The following is a 26,323-nucleotide window of genomic DNA, read 5'->3' as shown; positions in this document are numbered from 1 at the left end:
AAGCTCAAACCTCTCACATAAGGGCACTAATCCCTTTTGTGAGGGGAGTCCTCATGACCTAATCGCCTCCTACAGGCCTCATCTCTGAACACTTGGGCCCTCAGAATCCCTGAAAGGAACTAGGAAAGAGGGTTAACAAGTGATACAAGTCTTACATCCGAAGATGGGTTTTCTTAAGAAATAGTATTTGAAGAACAACTTCAACAATAAAATGGATGAGGAGTGTCCCTGCAAAGGAATAGGGAACGGGAAAGGCGGGTGGGGAGGGGTGGAGTGGGGAAGGGGTTGACCCACTTTAAGGACGGTTGGTCTTAAAATTAAAACAGCAACAGGGCTCATAAAGCAGTTTTAGGAGTGAAGGCCACGTTCAGGTTGACCTGGGGCATGGCTGCAGAGTCGGCCCACCAGGTTGAGTGAGTCCCAGCGTCTGGCCTGCCCCACGTTCGTTGCTGGGCGATCGCACGCAGCGCAGAGCAGGGCTCGGGAATGCTTCGGGTGACGGCCGGCTGCGGCTGCGGCTGCGGCGGGGGTTGGAACTGTGGTGCGGGTGGCGGCCCTCGCTGGGCGCCCCCGGGGACCTGAGGCGCGACAAACAGCGCACTTGGATCGCGCCAGAGGAGCTCCAGCCTCAAGCCGGCAGCGCCTGGTTCCTGAGGAAGAAAGCAAGGCCGCGCGGCCGCTCAGGCTGAGCCGGAACCAACCGGTTGCTCGGCGTAGCCTCCCGCAGTCCTCGGCGCACAGGTGAGACTCGGCCGCGGCGGGGCGGCCCCGGCGACCCCGCCCCGGAGCCCCTGCCGCAGTCCCCCGCGGCCCAGCGCCAGGCCGCCCGCGGGATCCGACCGCAGATCCGGGTGGCGGCGGCTACGCGGACCCTGGGACCTCGCGCTGTGTGGCCGGGGCCCGCGCCGGGTGAGTTCCGGGGGCTTCCTGCCGGCGGCGGGCTGTCCCGGGTGCCGGCTGCCGCTGACGGCGGGCGGAGCCGCTAGGCGGCGGGGCCCGGAGCCGGCGGGCACGGGGGCGGGGGCGTCCCTGCTGCGCCAGGCCCTGCGACCCGTCGCTCTGGCCTCGTGGCCTCTTCGCATACCGAAAATAAGGAACAGAAAGGCACAAAGAAGGCGGCAAATCAAGCGCGCCCCAGCTCCCCGGAGACCGGCCGGGTTAACACTGGGCGTAAGTCTGCCTCCCCCTGTGAGCACGGGCAGACCCCCGGATCGCTAAGTGCAGTAACTTGGCCTCTTTCTCCCAAAAATGCACCCCTGCGCGTTTCCCGGCGGGTCCAAGGGTTTCCCCACGTCCTATTGGTTGCACTAGACTGCGGTGCTCTGTGCAGGATTATGCACCAGGAATGTGACCACCGCATCCACCCCCCAGCGGCTGCCTGGGCTTTGACAGGACTGTGATTTACTTAATAGAAGCAGCCCTTCCCTGATGGTGCACGTACAGGTGGTTTTCAGTTTTTCCCTGAAAAAAAAAAAGAAAGAAAGAAAGAAAGGGAGGGAGGGAGGAAGGAAGGAAGGAAGGAAGGAAGGAAGGAAGGAAGGAAGGAAGGGAAAGAAAGAAAGAAAGCAACTGGTTGAGTACTGTTCCGTCTGGTTTTTTGAGCATGATTGTTTAGAATGAATCCCTAATAAAGGGTTATGCTCTACCCTCCGAAATGGTCTTCAGATAAGTATTCCCATTTTTGTTCCTCTGGTAGATAGCACTTGGACTGGCTCCACGAAGTTCTCGACTTTGAGGGCCCAGGGCTCCACATCAATCAGTGTCAACACTGTTTTGAAAGAGCAACCTGCTGTATTTGCTGGCCTTATCTGGAAATTTTGTTGAGAAAGCAATTAGGAGCCTCTTACTAATTTTTTAAACTGACTTAAACCACTTGGATGAATCGATACAGTTGAACCTAAATTAAGGCAGTATTCAGGCTGGAGATAGTAAATAGTGGAACCATTTAAACCATGTTTAAGGCATGGGTGTTGGGTTGCTAGGGAAGGGATTTTCGAAGATTGTGATTGTAGGTAAGTAACAAGATACTCAAAAAGCTTTCTTTGAAGACATGGAAAGTTTCAAGTGAGTAACATTGTCCCCATCAGTATAAATAAATAGAATGTGTTTGTCCATTTTTTTTTTCATTTTAAAATCTTCTTGCAAAAATAGAGGATTTTTAAAAAATTACACTGAGTTTGATCATATAATCTTGAAAAAAATTTTTATTTTTTATTTTATTTTATTGATTTTTAAAAAGTGACAGCGGAATGCGTTACAATTCTTATTACACATATACAGCACAATTTTTCATATCTCTGGTTGTATATAAAGTATGTTGTCTTCATACATGTACTTTGGATAATGATGTCTATCACATTCCACCATCCTTGCTATCTTGAAAATTTAATGTATAAAAATTTAAATGACAGTACGTTAATCCCCTTTTCCCAAATTTTAAACTAAAGTCTTCAGGATCCTTCTTCTGTAGAGCCATTCTTTTGGTCCTGTGCTGCTTCCCTTAAAGACAGACCTTCCATTTCCCCTATCAACAGAACAGGTAGTTCTTTTTTTTTTTTTTTTTTTTTTTTTAACAATTTGATTTAGATATAACTCACCAAAAAAAAAAAATCCCCCAATTTAAAATGTGCAAGTTCAGTTTTTTGTATTTTACATTATTTTTAAGTTTTGATTCTATACACATAAATTTACCACTTTTAAGTGTACATTTCAGCGGCATTAAATACATTCACAGTGTCGTGCAACCAGGGTCACTATTTGCAAAATTTTTTCAACACTTTAAACAGAATCACTGTTAAAAAACAACAACTCCTGGGTTGGGGTTGTGTCTCCCACATGTTAGGCACTGGGTTTGATCCTCAGCACCACATAAAAATGAATAAACAAGATATAGAAACAAAACAACTCCCTTTCCTTCTTTCCCCAGTCTCTGGTAACCTCTGATCTACTTTGTGTCTCTGAATTTGTCTACTCTAGATATTTCATATAAGTGAACTCATATAGTATTTGTTCTTTTATTCTGGCGTGTTTCACTTAGCATGTTTTCTGCTTCATCCATGTTGTATATATCAGAATTTCATTCCTTTTTTTCTTTTTTTTTTCATTTTTGGTCTAATAATACTCCTCTGAATGTTTATATATTTTGTTTCTCCATTCTTATGTTGTCGGACACTTGGGTTTCCATCTTTTTGGCTATTGGAATAATACTGAAATAAACCTTGGAATACAAGTATCTGAGTGCCTGCTTTCGGTACTTTCAAGTATATATCTAGTAGTGAAATTGTTAGGTGATGTGGTAATTCTGAGTTTTTGCAGAACCATCAGAACAATTTTCCATGACAGATGTATTATTTTACATTCCTACTGCAATTTACACAGGTTCTAATTTCTCCACATCTTTACCAACACTCGTTCTTTACTATTTTTTAATTATACCCATACTAGTAGGGATGAAGCTATATATTATTGTGGTATTGATTTGTATTTCTCTCACAATCAATGGTGTTTATCATTTGTGTCTATTTGACCATTTGTATAACTTAAAAAATCAAAGTCTGTTCAAGTCCTTTGCCCACTTTAAAATCAAGTTATTTGTTTGTTTTTTGAGTTGTAGGTGTTCTTTATATACTATAGATATTATGCCCTTTTCAGATACATGATTTCCAAATATTTTTCTCTCATTCTGTAGGTTTCACTGTCTTGTTAATGTCCTTTGGTTCACAAAATTCTTAAATTTTGGTGAAGTCTAATTCATTTTTTTTTTTTTTTGCTGTGTTTTTGTATCTGTTGCCAAATCCACAATTGTGAAGATTTATTCCTTTTTTTATGAGACTTTTATGTTTTAGCTTTTGTATTTGGGTCATTGATCCAGTTTGAGTTAAACTTTGTGTATAGTATGAGATAAGAGTCTTCATTCTTTGTGTATGGAAATTCAGTTGAGCCTGTACCATCTTTCAAAGAGACTGTTTTTTCCCGACTAAATACAATTGGTGCCCTTGTCAAAACTCAATTGGCCATAGACAGATAGATTTACTTCTGAACTCTCAATTCTGTCCCATTGGTCTGTATCTATTCTTACACCAGCACCACACTGTTTTGGTTACTATAGTTTTATAGTAAGTTTCAAAATTGAAAGAGCATCAGGTTATGATGTTGACTTGATGCTAATTCAAATGAATAAATTCTTTAAGGACAGAGATTTATTCTTCAAATTGCCAATAACACCTACTACAGGATCTTTTGATAGTTGGCCCAAATATTTGGTGAATTGAAACACTGAAGGCTGGACACAGCAAAAGCTTTTTTACAGTCAATGTACACCTCTCCTCAGCAAAATAAATAGAGCAGAGCTGCTGCAAATCATGCACAACCAGAAAGAAATTTTTAATGTCTACATACTTGACTTTGGAGTGCTTTTAGGATACTTAGTGAGCACTTGTTGAATGGATGGATTATGTTTGTTCAGGTTGATATTAGTTTGTATAGACCATCCAGAGAAGTCACCAGTCATGGAGGGAATTGTGGGGATATTATTAAAATGAAAATCATCAGATGGCAATGAGTATTTTAAAGTTTGTTTATATACTGATTTCTGTGCTGTTGAGTCTATTGAGGTTTTAGAGTAATTATTCTTTTTTATAGTCACTTTCTTTCAGATCTCTAGCCTAAAATCTCAATTTTACTTTTAAGTTTACCTGAAAGACTCACAGATGGGTATATTTTTATATGCATGAGGTAAACTGACTAGGGATTTTTAATTATTTTCTCTGATATTAAAAAAGTTAAGAAAACCTGACAGTCTGTTAATCAGTTGAATTTATAGCTATTCAGAGTGTATTCCTGCTAGGCATGGTGGGGCACACCTATAATCTCAGCTACTTGGGAGGCTGAGGCAGGAGAATCACAAGTTCCAGGCCAACTTCAGAACTTAGTAAGGCTCTTAGCACTTAGAAAGACTTTGTTTCAAAATAAAAAATTAAAAGGACTGGGGGTGTGGCTCAGTGGTTGAGCACCCTGAGTTTAATCCATAGTCCCCCCCCCCAAAAAAAAAAGAAGAAGAAGAAGGAGAAGAAGAAGAGTATATTCTACTGGGTATGATGGTATATGTAAATCTGAGGCAGGGTGATCTCGAGTTTGAAGCCATCCTGGACAACTTGGTGAGACCTTATCTCAAAATAAAAAGGGCTGGGGATGTTGCCCAGTGGTAGAGCCTTGTGTGCCAGGCCTTAGGTTCAATCCCCAGCACAACCAAAAGAAGAGAGTATTTTCTACATATGTGTCCCAATTTCTTAGCAGAGGAGGAAGTCCAAAAACTTTTTTTTTTAAGTGCTGAGATAGATATGAAATATATAAGGTAACTGAGGTCACTTTATATCTAGTGAAATTTCTGGGAAAAGAGAGAAACCCAAAAGCAGGAAACAGAGTTAATTTTGGACATTTTTCTTACACATTAATGAGATTTGTTATGGGGATCTCTTTTTTAAGATGGAGTCACATGGACATTTTTCTTTATTCTCGGTGCATTATTGGAGCCTTCCACAGCATTGTTAGAAAGTTGCGTAGATAATAAAAGCATAGGTCCAGCAGTGGAGGTGGCATTTAGAAGGGAAATTTGTTGCCTTGATTTCCCCATAATAACAAAAAGAAGCTGGACCAGGTGATCTTATTGTTTCTGTTTTTGTTTCCAAAGCTGAAAATTGTATGACTCTTCATATTTTGGTTGGGGCTATTATAAGATAGTGTTCACATTAATCCTTGCATGTAAAGCAGCTGTTTTCATTTAACCTCTGTCTTTGAAATGGAACAAAATTTGCAGCCTTTTATATGCCAGAAATAATTATTTAAAAGTTTTATAGTTGTTATTATTAGGTACCAGTACCAGGGATTGAACTCGGGGGTGCTTAACCACTGAGTCACATTCCCCAGCTTTTTAAATTTTTTATTTTGAGACAAGTTCATGCTAAGTTTCTTAGGGCCTCACTAAATTGCTGAGGCTGGCTTTGAACTTGCAGCCCTCCTGCCTCAGTCTCCTGAGCCGCTGGGATCACAGGGATGCGCTACCACACCCAGCTAGTTATTATTATTTTTAAAAAGATAATTTCATCATTTGTTTAAACAAATGGATAACATGAACCAAAAAATTGAAATACTACTAACTTTGCATTAATGCAGTCTTTTTCTTAATCAGGTCTACAGAAAAACAAGCACAGAATAATATAATTTTATATTGATTTGTGACTTTGTGTTTAAGAAGAAACATCAAGCTAGTCATGGTGGCAGGTGCCTGTAATCCCAGAGGCTCCAGAGGCTGAGGCAGGGGGATCACAAATTCAGAGCCAGGCTCAGCAACTTAGCAAGGCACTAAGAAACTTAATGAGATGCTGTCTCTAAATAAAATATAAAAAGGGCTGGAAATGTGGCTCAGTGATTAAGCACCCCAGGGTTCAATCTCTGTACCAAAAAGAAAGAAAGAAAGAAGAAACATCAATTTTGATATACACAATTATATGTATTGTATTGCTTCAAATTTGCCAGATAATTGCTTCAGCACTTACTCTGACCACTGTATATACTTTTCTAATTACAATGTACACCATTAATTCCTGGAGAAAGAAAACTTGGTACCTTTTAGGTAGTCCATGAATAACTGCTGAATGGATGAATGAATATTGGTAGTTTTGAGAAAATTTTTAAAAATAAAATGTGTTCTTGATTTTTAATTTGCTGTCGTCATTTATACTTCTATATGAAAATAAAAGGTAGTATAATTAAGAGAGTTCATGCTTTATCTTAGTGTGACTTAGTAATATTTGAAGTTTCTTATAATAGGAAACAGGGCGATTCCTTCAGGTTTGAATGTCATGCTACTGAACTTTCTAGAATCTCTAAAAGTTTTCAAGCTAAATTTGAATAACATTCTTAAATCCTCTCTGATTTACAGAGGATGCTTATTCGAGGTTTATATTATGCTATTTGGCTTATTCTGTTGCTTTTTATTCTTTTTGTTTTTATAGTTGCAGTAGTTGCAGGATACCCTCCGTTTCATAGACTATATCCCTGGGCTTCTTGAGACTAGAAAAATTCTTTCAAGGGCCTGGGTTCAATCCGCTGCACAAAAAACAACAACAACAACAAAAAAAAAACCCCACAAAGACTAGAAAAATTCACAAACTTGCAGTACTTAAATAAATAAAAAATGGACTTATTTTAAGTACAAATCTCTGCTTGATTCTTAGCTTTTCTTTGCCAGTTGGCCATTGGAATTTTTTTAATGGTGTCAATCTCTTCTTTAACATTTTTTCAACAATGTGGCATCTGGATGTTCCCAGCCTGAGAGGATTTGCATTGTCTCAGTTTTATCAATGAGAGCATGCTCTTAGGCACTTATTAAGGAGAAGACCAAAGCCAGGGTAGATGTTGGAACCAAAAAGTAGTTGAATTTATGATAGTTCAGCAGGAGTGCAACTCTTAATTCCAAATCTTCTAATGTGGAGGGTTTCCTGTGCATGTGAGTGTGTGTGTGCTTTTGGTTTTAGTAAAATTTAATTAGCACTGCAGTCTAGTTACTCATTTCTTGATTACACAGTACTGGGCTGTAGTTCTGATTTAAACCCTGATAATGACCTGAGGGAGTCATGTCAGTTTTGTGGATTCATTATTGGCACTAATAATCTAAATGAAATTAAGTTAGTGGGCAAATTAAGTTCATTCTTAGAATGCAAACCACCACATCCCGACTACTTCCTACAAATTTCTCACATGGGAGTGGTATTTTTTAAAACTTATATTTTTACCCTCTAAAATGCACTATATACAAATTGCTTTATAATTTGGTTACCCCCCTGTAACACTGCAGAAGCATCCTGTTTACCTTGGACTTTTATATATTCCCTGATCCACAGCCTCAAGCCCTTGGGGCTTCTTGTGCTTCAGTTTAAGAAGCATGGGACCTAGAGGATCTCTTAGGGCTCTTGTAGCCCTGATATTCTATAATACTTGAAATAAACTAGAATTTATTTCTAGTGTTGAGAAATTATACTTTTAAGAAATGATAGGAGCTGAGCATGGTGGCATGCCTTTAATCTCAGTGGCTCAGAGGCTGAAGCGGGAGGATTGCAAGTTCAATACAACAACTTAGCAAGGCCTGAGCAATTTGGTGAGACCCTGTCTCAAAATAAAAATGAAATGAAACAAAATGGGCTGTGGATTAAAAAAAGAAAAGAAAAGAAATTAGAAATCCACAAGAGAAAGATATATGAATGGTTGATTTGCATGGTTTTACTTCTTTCTCTGAAAATTAAAAGATTGCAATTCTATTGTATGTAAAAAGTGTTTCATCAGAAACTGCATGCAATTTACGAAATGGATTGCAAAGTTAGAAAAGCCCTTTGTAGATGTCATTGTTGTTGCTTTCAACCTTTCTCTGCTGCAATTCTGCTTTTTTCTTTCCTGGCTGCTAATTGGATTAAAAGACTGTTTTGCCAGCCATGGCATCTGGAGATGACAGTCCTATCTTTGAAGATGACGAAAGGTAATGTCCTGCATTGTAATAAGACTAGCTTTTGAACGTTTCAAAATTGCTAGGATAATTCAGAAGAGTTATTTATCCAGTCTACTCTGTTAAGGACACGTTTTGTGACATTGCAGGTTCTGATTTATGATTTAGAGCAAGGGGAGTGAATACCTACGTGGAGGTAGCCACCACTTGCATGTCATCCTTTCCCACTGAAACTTCATGTGAGGTCTCCAGATCCCTCTCAGCACAGAGTTCTTGGCAACCACTTCAAAATTATATCAAGTCCTTTTAATACCTATGATTTAAAGCATACAAAAGAGGAGATTACAATGAACAAGAAAGAAGATGGAAAGAAAACAGACTTCAGAGCCACAGTCTTAGGTTTAACTCCGAAGTTTTTGCCATTTAAGCCAGGCATGGAGTGATAGCACACTCCTGTGGTCCCAGCTACTTGGAAGGCTAAGTTGGGAGGGTCACTTGAGCTCAAGAGTTCAAGACCAGCTTAGGCAACGTAGTGAGACCCTGTCTCAAAACAAACAAAACCCCCATTTCTGCCAGTTGATGTAATTGTGACCTTAGGCAAGCCCTTATTCTCTGTGAGACTTATCTGTAAAGTAAGGGTACTAGTCGTGCCCATGTCATGAGGAGTTCTATAAGTTAATATATGTAAAGTTCAGAACAGCTGGCACACAGTAAGCACTTAATGCCACTGTTAGTTATGATCATTATTACTGTAACAAATGGTGTTTCTCTCAAAGCTAAAATCTGTTTCAATGTCAACATGTTAATTTTATATATTATTCACATATGATACATATATGTTAAAATAATAATATAAAATATTATTTAAATTTTGCCAGAAATTTTTTGGCAAACAGTTCTTTCAAAAAATTTTTCTACAATAATGCTAAGAATTGCTGTTTTCCTAGCATTTTTTGTATTATTTTTATTGCAATAATAGGATATTTCTTCCATGACTATTTTCCCCCTCAGTCTTGGTATAATAAATTAGTAAATTAGAATCTTTTTTGATAAGATGAATTCCTAATCATTAGTTTAAGTATGAAAAGTTAGGAGAGTTTTTGTTTTACAGTGATCGATCTGAAAAACAAAAAATAATTACATATTGAGTTTTGTTAATTGGTAAGGAAGAGAGACTTTTTACTGAACTTTCCATGTATATTCTGGTCTAGAACACTATGCAGGATAAACGGATTCTTAATCCTATTAGTATTAAGGTGACTTTGGAATTATCGGACTATATACCCATACATAGTAGTCGTCTCTTAAGGGAAGAGTAAATAAGAAGGAGAAAGTAGTTACATGTTCTGTAAGTAGGATTTCTTAGGAAATATCACTTCAATATTTATAATTTTATGAGTTTCAAGAGTCTGATATTTTCATCTTGGAAGGATTAATTATTCTGTTACTGATTTTGACCCATTATAATAGTTTTGTTTTATCCCTTTAGCCCTCTTTATAGCCTGGAAAAAATGACAGATCTCGTAGCAGTCTGGGAGGTTGCTTTAAGTGATGGAGTCCACAAGATTGAATTTGAACATGGAACTACATCTGGCAAACGGGTGGTGTATGTAGATGGGAAGGTAGGAAAGAATGTTACTTTATAAAATATGGTCACAGAGAAACTTGATTTTATTAATGTAGTTTCTTCATGTGTAGTCAGGGCTTTTTTCTTACAGGGGTTTTCTTTATGTTCTGGGCCTATATCATTTTGCTCTACAAAGCAAACTAATACTGAATATACCAATTCTTCCAATATAAATCTAATATTTAAACTTAATGCCTTATTTTCTAAAACCTTGGCATTATGAGTTTAAAAAATATCTAAATAACATTGCCATTTGGAAACTTTGAAGTCTCACATTATTTCTAAAATTAGATATTAATTTTCTTCCATTTTATCTTTAAAATATTTATATATCTACATATATTTTTAAACCTAGGAAGAGATAAGAAAAGAATGGATGTTCAAATTAGTGGGCAAAGAAACCTTCTATGTTGGAGCTGCCAAGACAAAAGCAACAATAAATATAGATGCTATCAGTGGTTTTGCTTATGAATATACTCTGGAAATTAATGGGAAAAGTCTCAAGAAGTACATGGAGAACAGATCAAAAACTACCAATACATGGGTATTGCACTTGGATGGTGAGGACTTGAGAGTTGTTTTAGGTAAGTTAGTGCCATTTCTGCAGAATTTATTCAGTTTTTATGATGACTGTTTAATTAGTTCCTCTAACTATACAGACTTTTGTGGGAGCTTCAAATAAAAGAAAGAATGTCTAATGTGCCCTGTGTGTATGAAAATTCACTTAATCCACTGTTTTGTATATAGGATAACTTACAGCCAGATTTTGATGGGAATGGATTGGAGGGTTATAAACTTAGGTTTTAAAAAAGTAATATTAGGGTTGTGGGTGTTGCTCAATGGAAGAGCACTTGCCTAGTATGCTCAGGCCCTGGGTTCCCCAGGTGTGGGTACACAGGCATGTAATCCAACTACTCAGGAGTCCGAGGATCTCAAGTTTTAGGACTGTCATAGCAGTTCAGTGAAATTAAAAAAAAAAAAAAAAAAAAAGAAAGAAAGAAAGAAAGAAAAGTGCCAGTTATATAGCTCAGTGGTAAAGTACCCCTAGTTTCAATCCCCAATACCAAAAAGTAAAAAAAAATAAATAAATTACACACACACACACACACACACACACACATTTGTTATTATTTGGTATTTTTCTTTGTAAATATGTCTTTAAAGCAGTTAGAAATTTGAGATTAATTAATAAGACAGTTTTCTATAGGTAACAATAAGTATAGGACTGCATTAGATCAAAGTTGTCAAAATGTAGCTAAGGTAGATTTTTTTTAAAAAAGTAACTTTCTGTCTTCTGGTTACTCCTAGTATTTCGTACTGCCGAGTTAAGACTGTTTGGATCTTCTTATAAATTCACCAATTCATGTGTTTAGGTAGTATTTGTTAAATGCCTGTTAGTGTACCAGACACTGAGGATGCCTAAATGAAAAGAGCTTATCCACAGTCTAGTCAGATGCTACCAAATACCTTTTTTAAAACTAAAAAATATTTATCAAGTACTAAGTACACAGAGTTAAAAAAAAAAAGAAAAAGAAAAGAAAAGAAAAATTCCTGCCTATATAGCTTGTTTATTGAAGTAACTGGATTGATTTGTCTAGAGGAGTTTCCTATGACTGGATCTTGCTGATTGCATACCTGTGACATGTCTGTCTTCTACATTTCCTGTAAAAATGACAGTTGCCTCTGAAGAATTGGTCAAATTTAGGTTTGACTTTTTTTTTTTTGGTCTAGGAGACCACTTATGGTTTGCTATGTCATGGAGCACATGGTGTTTGTCATTTCTTTTTTTTTTTTTTTTTTTTTTTACGTCCACCACCATTAATGCCTAGATCCTTGCCAAACACTGATATTCTTATTCTCTTGTTCTTTTTTCTTACCTTAAACATTTCTATCTTGTTACCTTAAATATTGTATCTACTCATTGGTTACAGAGTGGTACACTTTGTATAGGAAATACAGGATGACTGCTTATTTTTCCCTTTATTCCCCAGCTTTCAAAATATTGATTAGTCCCATTTATTTCAGCTAAAGAGCTAGAATAAAGATTAGTCTTTAGATTGGCTCCTGAGTCCTTTTGATACACCGTCAGTGAACTTTGATGCCTTCTTTCCTAACTGGTATGACAAGATATTTCATGCTCATTTTGAACTTTTTCTGCCCAAACCTGGAATCATTATTTCTCCAAGTCCTAGTTTCTATTAGTGGAAAATGATATTTCAGGAGCATAATATTGTCATTCACTAAGAATGCTCATTTATTATTTGTAGGTTTTTAGTGGACAAAGCAAGAAAATTATGTGCATAGGTAGAATGGATGGATGGATGGATAGGTAGATGGCAGGGAGCAGGGAGGGTGCTATAGAGGGAAAGAGGAATGAGGTAGAAACCTTTTTTTTTTTTTTTTGCCTAGTATGAAGTATCTTATATAAGTTCCTATTGATACTTGTAATTCAAGTTCAGGACTTCCAGGTTTTTACTTAACCTTACCTAACTTCTGTATCTTCTTTTCTCCACACTAGGAAGAAAAGGACACAGAGACTGATGCAATTAGGATATCACTTCATTACTCATTTGCTTATATACATAATATATCAGTGCTATCATCATTAATTACTACCAAAACTTTAAAACATTTTTTACATATCATCTTCATGTACTCTATTTACAGTGTAAATACTGTATGTACATACATACAACTCCACCTGCCTCTCCTCTCCTCCACTCCTCTCCACGTATGTCTTTTTTTTCTTTTGCATTCTCAAAGTAGTTAATACTTGTATTTCTGTAGCCATTATTAAGTCTTCTGTGTTTTTACAGACTGATCCTATATTGGAAGCCAATAAATAACATTTATATTGCGCTTTGTAAATATTTTCACAGAGCAGGCTGTGATTACATTCTTTCTCTCTTTTACTGTCCTATCTCCAGCATCCCTCACAGGAAGTTGTTTTTAGTGTTAAGGTCAGATGGATTTCTGTTATATAATCTACCAGTTACTCAAAATTGTTTTACCGCCTTTTAGTTGACTTTGTATTTGGACCGTGATATTTTTGTATAGCTTTTTGTTTTCCTGATTGGCTTTCTCTTTTCTTATTGGAAGTAGATGTCCATTCTTTGTCTATATTCCTAATGTCTGTTATCATTTTTGTTCATATTTTTTATTATTTGTAATCCTCTTCAAGCTTAACAAAAATAGTCTTGGCAGTCTGTTGCCTTCCTGTTTGAGAGTAGATAGCTCTTGATCTGCTGCAGAGTGGCCATCTGAGCTTTCTTTCAAGGACCTTTAATTCTCCCATTATTGAACTCCACAACTTCCAGTTTCATATTTCTTTCTTGGGTGTGTGTGGGTGGGGGATATTGGGGATTAAACCCAGAGGTGCTGCACCACTGAGCTATATCCCAGCCTGTCCACCTTTTTTTATGAGACAGAGTCTTACCAAGTTGCCCAGGCTGGCCTCGAACTTGCCATCCTCCTGCCTCAGCCTCCCAAACAGCTGGAATCACAGGTGTGTGCCACCCCACTTGACTCAGTTTCATCTTTACTTAATGGTAATTTCCTGATCCAGGGTATCATCTAGGAGATAAACATTACTTGACCCTCAGGCTAAATTACTGTTTTTGCCAAGTACAGGATTTTAACTTCAAAATCATTGTATTTCAGAACTTATGAAAGATTTGTGCCAGTATCTTCTATTCTTATTATTTTAAATGAGAAAATTTATGCCAGTCTGATCTCATTATTCTTTTTCCTGGAGTTTTTAGGAGCTCATCCATTATCTTTCCAAATGTTGCAGTAATATGGCTAAGGAATGTAGTGACTCAAACCTCAATCAAGTTTTAGAACCATTGTATCTCATTGCTTATTGCTGGGAACTTTAGTTTTGAAAGGATTGGATTTATTATCAACACATTTGAACACATGGGGCTTTTACAGACAATGAAACCAAGCCTTTAAAATTATTTGAGGCTACCATGCCAACATTGTACTCAACTGATACTTAATATTTCATAGTGGAAATGAAGATGTCTGGTACTGTACTTAGCTTAGCTGGTCTCTTAAATTCCCAGGGGACTGTTCACCCACTTGGGAATTCTCTCAGGCCTTTAAGAATCTTTTTCTCCATATACTCTTTGTCTGTCTTTACTTCTTTTTATCTATTTGTAACCCCTCATGATGATCTTGGAAGGGAGAGAGTTCAATCCAAACTTGTCAATTTGGCCTGGCTAAAAGGGACCTGGTAAGAAGAGAAGGCCTGAGTTAATTTGAGGTGAAAGCAAAATTGCCTAGAGTATTCATACTACAGGATTTCTTCTTCTAAGTTCCACCAAACTGCAAACTATTCTAAGGCCTACATTAGTGATGAAGAATTCAGGCTTTAGGATCCGAGCTGTGTGGTGGGAAAAATTACCCTCTAAACCCTGGTTTCCTCATCTGTAAAATGGAGAGATAGTATCTCCCTCACAGAGTTGTGTGGGTGATGTTTAGTTGAGTTAGTGTACATAAAATACTTAGCATGTTTCTCACATAGTGAATTCTTTAAAAATATCACTCATAGTGTTTTTGTTACTTAGACAAAAAACAAGCTTACTTAGGGTTGGAGTTATATATATGTAGATATATAATGTGACAAGTTTCAAATAACAATATCATATAAGTTTCCAAATTTTATATTAAGAAGTTAGAGTAAAGCTGGAAAAAAATTTAATTACAAAAATATTCTGTTTTACAGAGGCCATATTTCATGCCAAATACTATGCTAGGCACTTTACATAAATGATTCTATCCCTTATTATTCCTGTGTAAGAGAGGTGGTATCATCTTCGTTTATTCACAGGGAGATCGAGGCTCCCAGTGGTGGTGACTTGTCACAGGTACTGCTAGTAAACAGGGAGACTGGGGTCTGACCTCAAAGATCAAGCACATTCATTTTCACCACCTCAAAAATGTGGAGCATCTGAGGAGACAGAAGATAGTATTGGTTAGCATTCTCCTATGTCACCTAGGCCTTTTCCTGGGCTCGGGTGATCCTCTTGCTTCAGCCTCCCAAAGATAGCCATTTTTAATAGTGTGGCCTTTTAGTGTTTCTTTATTCAGATTCAAGCAAATACACATATTTTATTACCTCCTTATTACATGAAAATGTCTCACTTTATTTACTTAGTACATGTTGAAGATCTTTTTGTATTAATACATGAAGAACTTGGTATTTTATAGCTGCAGAGTACATTTCAATAGTAAATAGTTGTTTAATTCATTCCCAACTGATGGGCACTTGGCTGTTTCTAATCTGTTGCTCTTAGAAACATGCATCTAGGAACACAGTGCACATCTTATTTTAGTACAAACTTCTGGAAGTGGGAAATAGGCTTTCTGAGTCATAGAATAATTGTATTTTTTTACCCTCATAGATTTTTACCTAGCAACCCCCTGTGGTACTAATTTTCCCTTGAGTTCTCCAGCACAGCACATTGCCAAACCTGGATTTTTGACACTCTGTTAAGAGAAAAAAAAAAAAAAATGGTATTTTTGTGTTGTTTTTCTTTGCCCTTTTAAAATTAGTTGAGTTTAAGCCTCTTTCATATGTTGTTACTTTTGTGTTACTTTTCTGATTGTTCCTGTTCATATCCTTTGCTTTTGAGTTGTTAGTCATTTTCTCCTTTATTTCTAGGAATCTTTATATTAGTGAGATTAACCTTTTTGTGCTGTTTCAAGGTTTTCAGGTTTTTTGTTGTTGTTGGTGGTGGTGGTGGTGGTGGCGGTGGTTTTGACCAGAGATTGGACCCAGGGGAGCTTAACCACTGACTCAGATCCCCAGCTACAATTTTTTATTTTGACACAGGATCCCACTAAGTTGCTCAAGCCCTCACTTAGTTGCTGAGGCTGGCTTTGAACTTGCGATCCTCCTGCCTTAGCCTCTCGAGCTGCTGGAATCATAGGTGTGAGCTACCTTGCCTGGCTATTTCAAGTATTTTCTCCAGTTTTTCATTTATTAATTTATTGTTCATTTATTGTATGACTTTGCTTATGTGTATTTAGCCCGAGGCCAGCATAGGCTTCATAAATGAAGGTTCGGCTAAGTGGCTAATCCAAAAGGGAGTTTGAATTAAAGAGACAAGACTCTAATTACCTTAAACCAGTTCCAGGACAGCTTCTCCTAGCTCCAGCCTCCAGCCACCTAATGTGGTAGCGAGGTTTACTGAAGAGGCTAGCGAGAGAAAGAGAACACGCCAGGGAGTGGGCTTTTATTGGGGAACAAAAAATTCTGGGGAAAATCCCATCCAGTGAATATTAAGGGGGCAGTGTCCAAAGTCAGGTGCAATGATTGGGTCTTCAGGGGTATGGCCAGACATGCCTCCACATGGACAAGCCCTCGAACCTGCGGAAAGCTCTGGACACAAGGATGTGTCTAAGCGCTTCTCGCCCAGCCAGGGAAGTAACTCAAATCACGTGCAAGGATGGCCTCCCATATGTGTATCCATGGTTTTTTCAGTCATGCAAATGTTTGTTGTTTTACTTTTATGGTGTCAAATTTGCTCCACTTTCTTCATGGGCTTCAGGATTAGCAGTGTTCCTCAAGGTGTGCCAGTGAGCCATTACAGAAAACCTGCATACACCCTGTGTTCATCAGGCACACTGAATGCCAGTGTCCCCACCACTGTGGCTTCCTTACAACTGTGTGCTCTGCCACATGTTTGGACACACTAAGTCTCTCTGCAGCTGTGACCAGATGCTTCCCACTCAGACAGCCTTTTGGGTGACCCCTGCCCATGTCTCCTGGTGCCCTCTGCTTTTCCATCTAGCCCATCTCCAAAGCCTTTCTCCTTTCTAAGCGAGGCACCCAGCTCACTGTGTGAGGAGAAAACAAGCCCCTTCAGATGGTGCTCCTGCCGCAGGCACCCTGCCACACTCACACCTTGACTGGCTTTAGACTTGACCCCAGACAGGTTCTGACAGCCACTTGATTCCTGCATGCTTCTCTCCCCCTCCTCTTGTGGCACTTGCTGAGTGCAGCCTTCTGTCCTGCCACTTCTCAAGACATGAACACTCGAACACTCGCAGGTTGCTTTGGGGACTCCCCCACCCTGAGGAAAGCAATGGCAGTCAGCTGATGTGTCAGTGTGCTGTGGTGGCATCTTGTTGCACCCACTAGACCTGTTTTTTTATTTGTTAGTTTGTTTTTTTGGGTTTTTTTTTTTTTTTGGTACTGGGGATTGAACCCAGAGGTACTTAACCACTGAGCCACATTCGCAGCCCTTTTTTCATATTTTATTTAGAGACAGGGTCTCACTGAGTTGCTTAGGGCCTCACTAAGTTGCTGAGGCTGGCTTTGAACTCGCAGCCTCCCAAGCTGCTGAGCTTACAGGTGTGCACCACTGTGCCCAGCTCTCATACCTGGTTTTTCCTTGTGATCCAATAATTTTTCCCAAAGTGAAACCGTTATAAATAAGAATATAGATTACTGTGCTATCTGGTAAGAAACTAAAGATTGAATTTCCAAACCTGATTGCTGACTATCCTGCATGGTGGTCTCTGTGCTCTCTCTAGTTGGGTCAGTGTGAAGCAAGAGGGATTGTCAGGCTCAAGGACAAGGGACATTCCGTGTAGAAAGGCCCCTGACATTTACTCATATGTGACCTTCCCTCAATGATTGTCCTTCAATATTTATTTTGTTTAACAAAACTTCATCAATTTGTATTGGTGTCATGACTTTCTATTGAAAGATGTTTTATCTATGAGCAAAAATGGCTTTTCAAATTTCAGGAGCATTTCAAAGCCACGAAAAAGTGTTGCATTTGAGAATATTAATGGAACTTTAGAAACCCAGTGTATCAAACTTTTCCTAAAATAATAAATATGTAAGGTTATGTTTATCTTTAAATTATAGAATCATAACCTTCAAACTTTATGTCACTTTCACAGAAAAAGACACCATGGATGTGTGGTGCAATGGTAAAAAGATGGAGACGGCGGTAAGTCACTATGGGCTGCTCCTCGATTCTGGAGATTTCATAATTAACCAAAGTCTTCTTGGTAAAAAACAATAGCTTAGGTACCCCTGATTCCAAACTCTGAAAATCTTTCCCAGACAGCTCCTAGGGCAGTGAGAGTTTGGAAACAACTTGTATTCTGACCCGACACCGACCTCACCATTCCTCCCACCCCACCTCTCCTGGTCCAGCTCCTCTCCTAAAGAGTCCTCCTGTTAAAAAGTTCTTCCCCCAAGACTGCTGTCCTCTGTGTTTATCCATGTAAAGTAATGCTTGATACCACTACTTCTCAGTTCCCATGCATAGATGTCACCTGGGATCTTGTTAAAATGCAAATACTAGCATTTCCCTGGCTTCCACCAGTGCTCCTGGCCCCCAGATCATACTTAGAGTGGAAAGGTTCTACTCCGTGCACCCAAAGCAGATGTTACTTTTCTAAAAGCAAGATTTTTATAATGCATATTAACTGTTCCTGGAAAATATTGTAAGTATTATAATCAACTTTTTTATCACTGTGATCTGACAGGAATAATGTAGAGAAGAAGTTTACTTGAGGCTTCTAGTTTCAGGTCCCCATCCACAGAAGGACAGCTCCTTAGCTCTGGGCCTGAGGTGAGCAGAAGATCAAGGCTGAAGGATAGGGCAGAGGAGAGCAGCTCAGCACATGGCACCAGGAAGCAGAGCTCTGCTCACCAGGGACAGAATATAAACCCAAAGGCACCCCCGCCCCCGCCCCGTGACCCACCTCCTCCAGCCGCAACCCCCACCCCCCCACCCCCCACCCCCCACCCCCGCCTTCAGTCACCACTAATCTTTATCTGTTAGTATGAGTTGATTAACCCACTGATTGGATTACACCTCCCTTAATTAATCATTTGACCTCTGAAAATTTTTGCATTGTCTCACATGAGCTTTTCGTGACACTTTGTAGCCAAATCGTAACAATAAGTAAGTAGGAAAGGTTTATTATTATGTTCATCATTTTTATTTTTGAAAGCTGTTATATGTATACATTTTTTTCCTTCAAAACTGAAGATTCGTAAGGATTGGCTACAGGTCATTTGAAAGAAACTTAAAGTTCTTAACAGAAATTTAAAAGCATCTAAATACAAGCATTAGACTTTAATTTTATACAGCTTAACGCTTGACTAATACCTTATTGTCCCACCAGTACTTTTAGATGCTGTTGATACTGTAAGACAAAGAGAAATATTTCTGGCACACTGATCCCTCTTTTGTTGTCCTAGGGTGAGTTTGTAGATGATGGGACTGAAACACACTTCAGCGTTGGGAGCCACAACTGCTACATAAAGGCCGTCAGTAGCGGGAAGCGGAAAGAAGGGATTATCCACACGCTCATTGTGGATAACAGAGAAATCCCAGAGATGCTTGAATGACTTCGTGTTAATGAATTTTTATTTTAAGACATAATGATCAAGACTTTTTAATTACTGTGGTAATTAAATGTGTTCAATATGTACTTATCAGTACATTTAGTCTGCAATGTTTATATTTTTTAGTTACTTGAAACCATAATATTTCATGAGTCAGGAAAAAAACTAATTATGTGCAGTCATAAAAATTACAATTTTTTTTTTTGTAAATAATGCAAACTGTTTTAAAACTGAATAGAAGATAAGATGTGGACCAAAATCACCAATGTTTTACAATAGTCACTGTATTACAATAAACACTGTAAAATTAAATTCTTGCTGTTTGATTTGTGTTTTTAAAAATGGAAAAGTTGGGCAGGGACGGGGGGATAGGAAGGGCAGCAGAATAGAATAGACACTGTGATTGCTATATGTATATAGGTGACTGTATGACCAATGTGATTCTGTAGTCTGTACAGTCAGAAAAATGATTTGTATCCCAATTGATTCAAATGTATGAATTGCCAAGATCATTGTAATGTCATGTGTAGCTAATTAAAAAAAAAAAAAATGAAAAGGATTAGGGATGTGGTTCAGTGGTTAAGCATTCCTTGGTTCAATCCCTGGTACCAAGTAAAATAAAATAAAGTTCTCACCTTGTCTTGCCTTGCAATACCTAAAAAAAATAAAAAATAAATAAAAATAAATGGAAAAGTTGGGCTGGGATTGTGATTTAGAAATAGAGTGCTCGCCTAGCATGCATGGGGCACTGGGTTTGATCCTTAGCACCACTGACAAATAAGATAAAGATATTGTATCCATCTATAACTAAAAAATAAACTTAAAAAAATTATAAGTCTTGGAATATGTTTAACCTATGCAGACAGGTTGTCTCTTTAGCTTAAAGCAATTGGTTCATAATGATGCAGTTAATTAATATTTTCTGTGGGGTAACCTGTTAAGGAAAATTCAGTGTCACATAAGAATTTAATTTAAAAATGTGGGTTTCTGAAGATGGTAAGCTCCTGTGCCTCAGTTTCCTTATCTTAAAACTGATGTTTTGTTTTGATGTTTTTAGTTCTTGAATGAGATACTTTAACAATGAAATCAGCAAAAAAGAAAACAGAGAAATGACATATTACTGTCTGATATGTGGAAGAAAGAGGGTACCCCCTGCAGAGTTTGTGGTGAAAATAAGTATAATAAGTTCTTAGAATAGACATCTGATATTTATTAAATTAAAACTTTCATTTATATAAGATTCAAAAATAGTCTTATAAGTCCAAATAATTCCCACGTTACAGGGGAATTAGAAGGTGGCACAAAAGGAAATTCAGCAATGGTAATGTCCTATTTTTGATCTGGATGCTGGCTACAAAGATTACTTGTAAAAGTTAGGCTACATACCCATAGAACTTTTACCTTTCTGTAATGTACATTATATTTTATAAAACTGTTGAACTTCAATAAAGCTTTTTAAATGGAGGCAACCAGGGATGTAGCTCAGTAGTAGAGAGCTTTCCTAGCATTTGCAAAGCTCTGAGTTCAACCCCCAGCATTGCAGGGGGAAAATAGATTTTAAAATATGCCCACTATGAGGTTTTTTTAAAACATCTTATACACCCTTTTGGGACCCTATCCCTTAAGAGTAAAGCCATTGATATTAGTATGTAAGAATATATATACACAAGGATGTTTATTGCAGCATTGTCATTGTGAAGAGAAAAACTTCCAAGTGGGCAACTGTGAATGCCCAACTGCAGACCAATGATAGGATTAAATCATTACGCACCATGAACTGCAAATCAGCTGTCACAATGAATCACAGAGGTTTCCATGAGAGATTTTTTAATGAAAAGCAAGTTGGATATGATATAGTCCAGTTTTATTTTAAAAAATCCTTTTATAATACATGTATGAAAATCTTACTATTTTTTCTACATGTGATTTTACAAGCATGGAAATAGGGAAAGTTATAAATGGCTACCATGATTACCTAGTGGGGATGCGCAGTGAGGTTGTGAGGTGGGGGGGCAATAACCACATAGCATTCAAGGAAAAAAAATAATTTCACTTTTTAAAAACAAAGTCTTATGACCATATTTATGCATTTATATGAAATTCTTTACAGGAAGTTCACAAAGAAAAACTAGAATTTGGATAAAGGAAAAAGTAAAACAGATTGAAGAATGTTTTTAGATGGTAGGAAATCCTAAGATGTAGAAGGCAAGGTAAGAAGGTACCATAAAACAGGAATAGTTAACCGTCAAATTGCTTCAGAGACGATGAGAAGCTTGAGAAGTGGAAGGTTCCCAGTAGATTTGGCAACATGGGATGTTGCTAAGAAAATGAACAAAACAAGTCTCAATGAAATGAGGCCATACTAAAGTAAGTGAAAAATTAGTGGGGGCAAGAATGAAGATGAAGAGGCAATGCTGACAACTTGAAGGCATCGGAAAGCTAAAAAGTAGTGATTAATTTCTAAGCCAAGAAGTGGGAGAAGGTGGAAATTCAGAGAGGTGGACAGGCATTTGAAAACACTTAGGCCTGGGATTGTTTACTGATTCCAGGACCACCAGGGGGTCAAGTATCTAAAGGAGCACTTTTAACAGCTTTAAAGGACTAGAAAACACAAATTGGGGTACCAAAATGGAATGCCAAGGCTGGGGGACACTAGAAAAACTATGTTATGGATTAAGATCCCAAAGAGCAGCACGTAAGAAATAAGAATTCAGGCAGGAACAGGAAAAACAAATTTTTAAAGACAACAAAATTAGAAAGTACTAATGAAAATTTAAAAGTATAATAGTGAAATAAAAAACTTAAAATCAGAAATGTAGTAAGACAGAAAATAGATAAGAAAATATAAGAAAAAAATTATAGAGAAGTAATACAGATTTCATTATTAAAAGTCAAATATTAGAATTGCAAAAGAAGAGATATGTAGATATGATACATAACATTTGAAGAGATGCCTTGGGATTTACAGAATGATGCAGAATGATTAAAAGCAACAAGCTATAGACTCAAGAAGCTCTGCAAACACCAAGCAGAAAGAATACAGAGAAAACTATTCCTGGGCATCTCATGGCAAAACTGCTAAAAACCAAAGACAAAGAGGAAAAAATTAAACGGCTAGTAGAAAAAAAAAACACTCAAACTTTTTAATAGAAATGACAGAAGTAAGAAGATAGTGGGAACATACCTTCAAGAAGTGCTGAAATACTAAACTACCAACCTCAATTTCTATACCCAGCACAACAATTACTGGGAAACTAAAGTTGAGAGAATTAATCCAGTGCAGGCCAACTGATGGAAATGTGGAAGGATGCATTTGGACCTAAGAAAAAAGTGATAACAGATGAGAGCTTATGTGCAGCTCAGTGGTAGACTCGGATAAGTCTCATATTCCTGTTGTAAGCTCATGTCATCAACAGAAGAATGGTAAAATGGTATATACTTTCCAAAATAGCAAGGGAACTATTTTTAAATTTCATCAGAACTGGAAGGAAAATATTGGAGAAAGGGACACAGGTAGGATAAAACTGCATAGTAAGATGGCTGACTTTTAGCCCCAAGTATCTTGGCAATTACATTAAATGTAAATGTTTCAATTAACAGGAAAATACTATCAAAATGGATTTAAAAACATACATGCTATTTATAAAATAAATATCTATAGCATAAAGATTCTACAAGTTTGAAAGGAAAAATATATCACGCAGGGCTAGGGTTGTAGCTCAGTAGTAGATCACTTGTCTAGCACGTGCAAGATGCTGAATTCGATCCTCAGCACCAGATTAAAATAAATAAGTAAAATAAAGGTATTGTGGGGCTGGGGCTGGGGCTTAGTGGTGGAGCACCTGCCTTGCATGTGTGAGGCACTGGGTTCAATCCTCAGCACCACATAAAAACAAATGAAATAGAGGTATTGTGTGCATCTACAACTAAAAAATAAATAAATATTTTTTTTAAATAAAGGTATTGTGCCCAACTACAACTTAAAAAATTAAATACATTACATAAACACTAAGCAAATGAAAGCAGGTATAATTATATTAATATCAATTAAAGTAAATGTTAAGGCAAACAATGTTATCAGAAACAAAAGAATATTTTTAAATGAGTTTTTAAAAAAGGTTCAATTGTCATGAAAACACTTTAATTTGTATGTAACTAATAATATTGCTTCAAATTCTACACAATAAAAACTGACAGAATAGCAAATACATATCATAATGAAATAATTTAACTTATCTGTCTCATACCACTAGGAAAAAACTCACAAGAAATATGTAAAATTTAAACAACACAATTGGAAGAAATAATATATGTAGAACACTAAATTTCATAACTGCAGAACATGAGTTCTTTCTATGAGCACACATAATTTCAATACTTATAAATATGGTGAATCAGAACAAGTCCCACAGACTTGAAAGAATTTAAGTCAAATCTTGCTCTCTAAACACTATGCAGTCAATCTAGAAATAAATAGCAAAACAATAATGAGAAAATATACAAATATTTGGAAATTAATAAATATACTTCTAAAATGAAAAATGGAAATTAAAAGATACTTTGTACCAATGACGATGAAAGGATTTCATATCAAACTTTACAGAATGCAGATAAGGATTGTTATTATAAAGGCTGAAAATCAGCTAAGCACCCAACTCATAAAATTCAGGGAGCAGGAAAACACAGCAAAGAATTCCAAATAAAGTAGAAGGAGGAAAAAAAATATTGAATACTCAATGTTGACTAATATTGAATTGAAAAAAAAACTAAGAGATTAATCAAAAAAAATTAAGAGATTAATCAAGAAAATAGACAAGTACAATGTTACATTCCTCCTGTAAGACAGGAGGAATAAGTTCTCATGTTCACTGGCACACTAAGGAGAACAGTTATCAATATTCACCTTGTGTCTCAAAATTAGAAGAGAATTTCAAAGGTATTCACAATAAGAAAATGGTAAAAGTATAAGGTAATGAATATGCTGATTACCCTGATTTGACCATTTCCTATCGTGCGTGTGAATCAAAAAATGAGGTACAAAACATTGTACCTCATAAACATGTACAAATATTATGTGTCAATCAAAAAAATTTAAAAATAGAGAAGGCACTAACCAATACCACTAATTGGAAAAATCAGTGCTGCAACATGAAAAAAAAACTCTTTTTAAAAAAAAACTATTTTTTTTTTTTTAGTTGTAGATGGAGACCCAATGTCTTTAATTTATTTTTATGTGGTGCTGAGGATCGAACCCAGTGCTTCACACATGCAAGGCAAGCGCTTTGCCACTGAGCCACAGCCCCAGCCCCGCCAAAAAACTCTTAAAATATAAATTGCTCTATAAAAATTTGAAAATTTTCCATTAAATGGACACACTCCTAAAAAATTACATTTCAGGGCCTGGAGCTGTAGCTCAGTGGTAGAGCACTTGCCTAGCATGCATGAGGCACTGGTTCCCCAGCACCACACACACACACACACACACACACACACACACAATAGAACTCACTAAGACAGACACAATAACAAATCTGAATAATCCTAAAGCTATAAGTAAATGAAATCCATACTTCAAGAAAAACATCAGAAATAAGATCCTTGATAAAATACTTAAAACTTTAAAGTAATGCTGGGCATGGTGGCACATGCCTGTAATCCCAGTGACAGAAGAGGCTGAGGCAGGAGGACCACAATTTTGAGGCTTGCCAGAATTTAGTAAGGCTCTAAGCAATTTAGTGAGACCCTGTCTCAAAATAAAAAATAAAAAGAACTGGGCATGTGGCTCAGTGGGAAAGCGCCCTTGGGTTATATCCCTGGTACAAAACAAAACTGTAGAGTAATGCATAATGCCAGTCTTCCTTGTATGATAAGGTTGGAAGTAATAACAAAAATCTAACACATTTTGAAATAAATTTATGGGCAGATCTCACTGATTAAAACATAATCAACTTGGGCTCATTTGAGGAAATTTGGTTTAATATTTGAACATTAATTTACGAAGTGAGGAAAAATATTACTATCTCAGTAAAATATAGAAAATTATTTGATTAAGTCATCCACTGATTTTTTTTTCTTTTTAATTCCTTAGTAAACTTGAAATCTAAGGAATTTTCCCTAATCTGGTAAATGATATTTTTTAAAAAATTATAGAAAAAACTTTCCTTCTGAGATTCATAAAGGATGGACTGTCACCTAATAGAATCTCTAACCATTGCAAATGGGAAAAAAAATAAAATTAAAAAAATTTTAGTTGTATATGTACAACTAAATACCTTTATTTTATTTATTTTTTGTAGTGCTGAGGATTGAACCAGTGTCTCACATGTGCTAGGTAAGTGTTCTGCCATTGAGCCACAACCCCAGCCCCCAAAAATAAAATTTTGAATGATAAGGAAGAAATAAAGCAATAATTATTTGTAGATGATATATGCAAAATCAAAATAATTTACATGAATGAAATACTATGATTAATAAGAAAGTTTAGCAAGTGTGTGAAATACAAATATCGAATGTATTTCTGTAGACTTTGCTCTAAATTTTTATGAAAACACTCCCATTGTGGGCTCCACCCCAGAGTTTCTGCAGGTCCAGGGTGGGGCTCAAGAATTAGTGTTTCTAGGGCTGGGGTTGTAGCTCAGCGGTAGAGTGCTCGCCTAGCATATTTGAGGCCCTGGGTTCCGTCCTCAGCACCACATAAAAATAAATAAATAAAACAAAGATATTAGGGTCCAACTAAAAAAAAAATATATTAAAAAAAAAAAAGAATTAGTGTTTCTAATCAGTTCCCAGGTGGTTCGGATGCTCGTGGTCAGGGGAC

At 37.2% G+C, this 26,323-nt stretch overlaps 1 protein-coding gene across 1 annotated transcript; it reads left to right on the top strand.

Moving 5' to 3' along the window:
* Positions 1–505: 505 nt before the first annotated feature.
* On the top strand, positions 506–19,818 carry Faim (Fas apoptotic inhibitory molecule). The gene is made up of 5 exons (XM_076868151.2): positions 506–741; positions 9,987–10,119; positions 10,480–10,708; positions 18,045–18,094; positions 19,360–19,818. The coding sequence occupies exons 2-5, from the start codon at positions 10,009–10,011 to the stop codon at positions 19,507–19,509; spliced, it is 540 nt and encodes a 179-aa protein (XP_076724266.1). The 5' UTR covers positions 506–741; positions 9,987–10,008; the 3' UTR covers positions 19,510–19,818.
* Positions 19,819–26,323: the final 6,505 nt, after the last annotated feature.

Source organism: Callospermophilus lateralis, chromosome 10 (assembly GCF_048772815.1).
Source record: "Callospermophilus lateralis isolate mCalLat2 chromosome 10, mCalLat2.hap1, whole genome shotgun sequence".
NCBI classification, from domain to species: domain Eukaryota; kingdom Metazoa; phylum Chordata; class Mammalia; order Rodentia; family Sciuridae; genus Callospermophilus; species Callospermophilus lateralis.
Note: the sequence above shows the minus strand (reverse complement) of the source record. Positions and strands in the feature narration are given on the sequence as shown.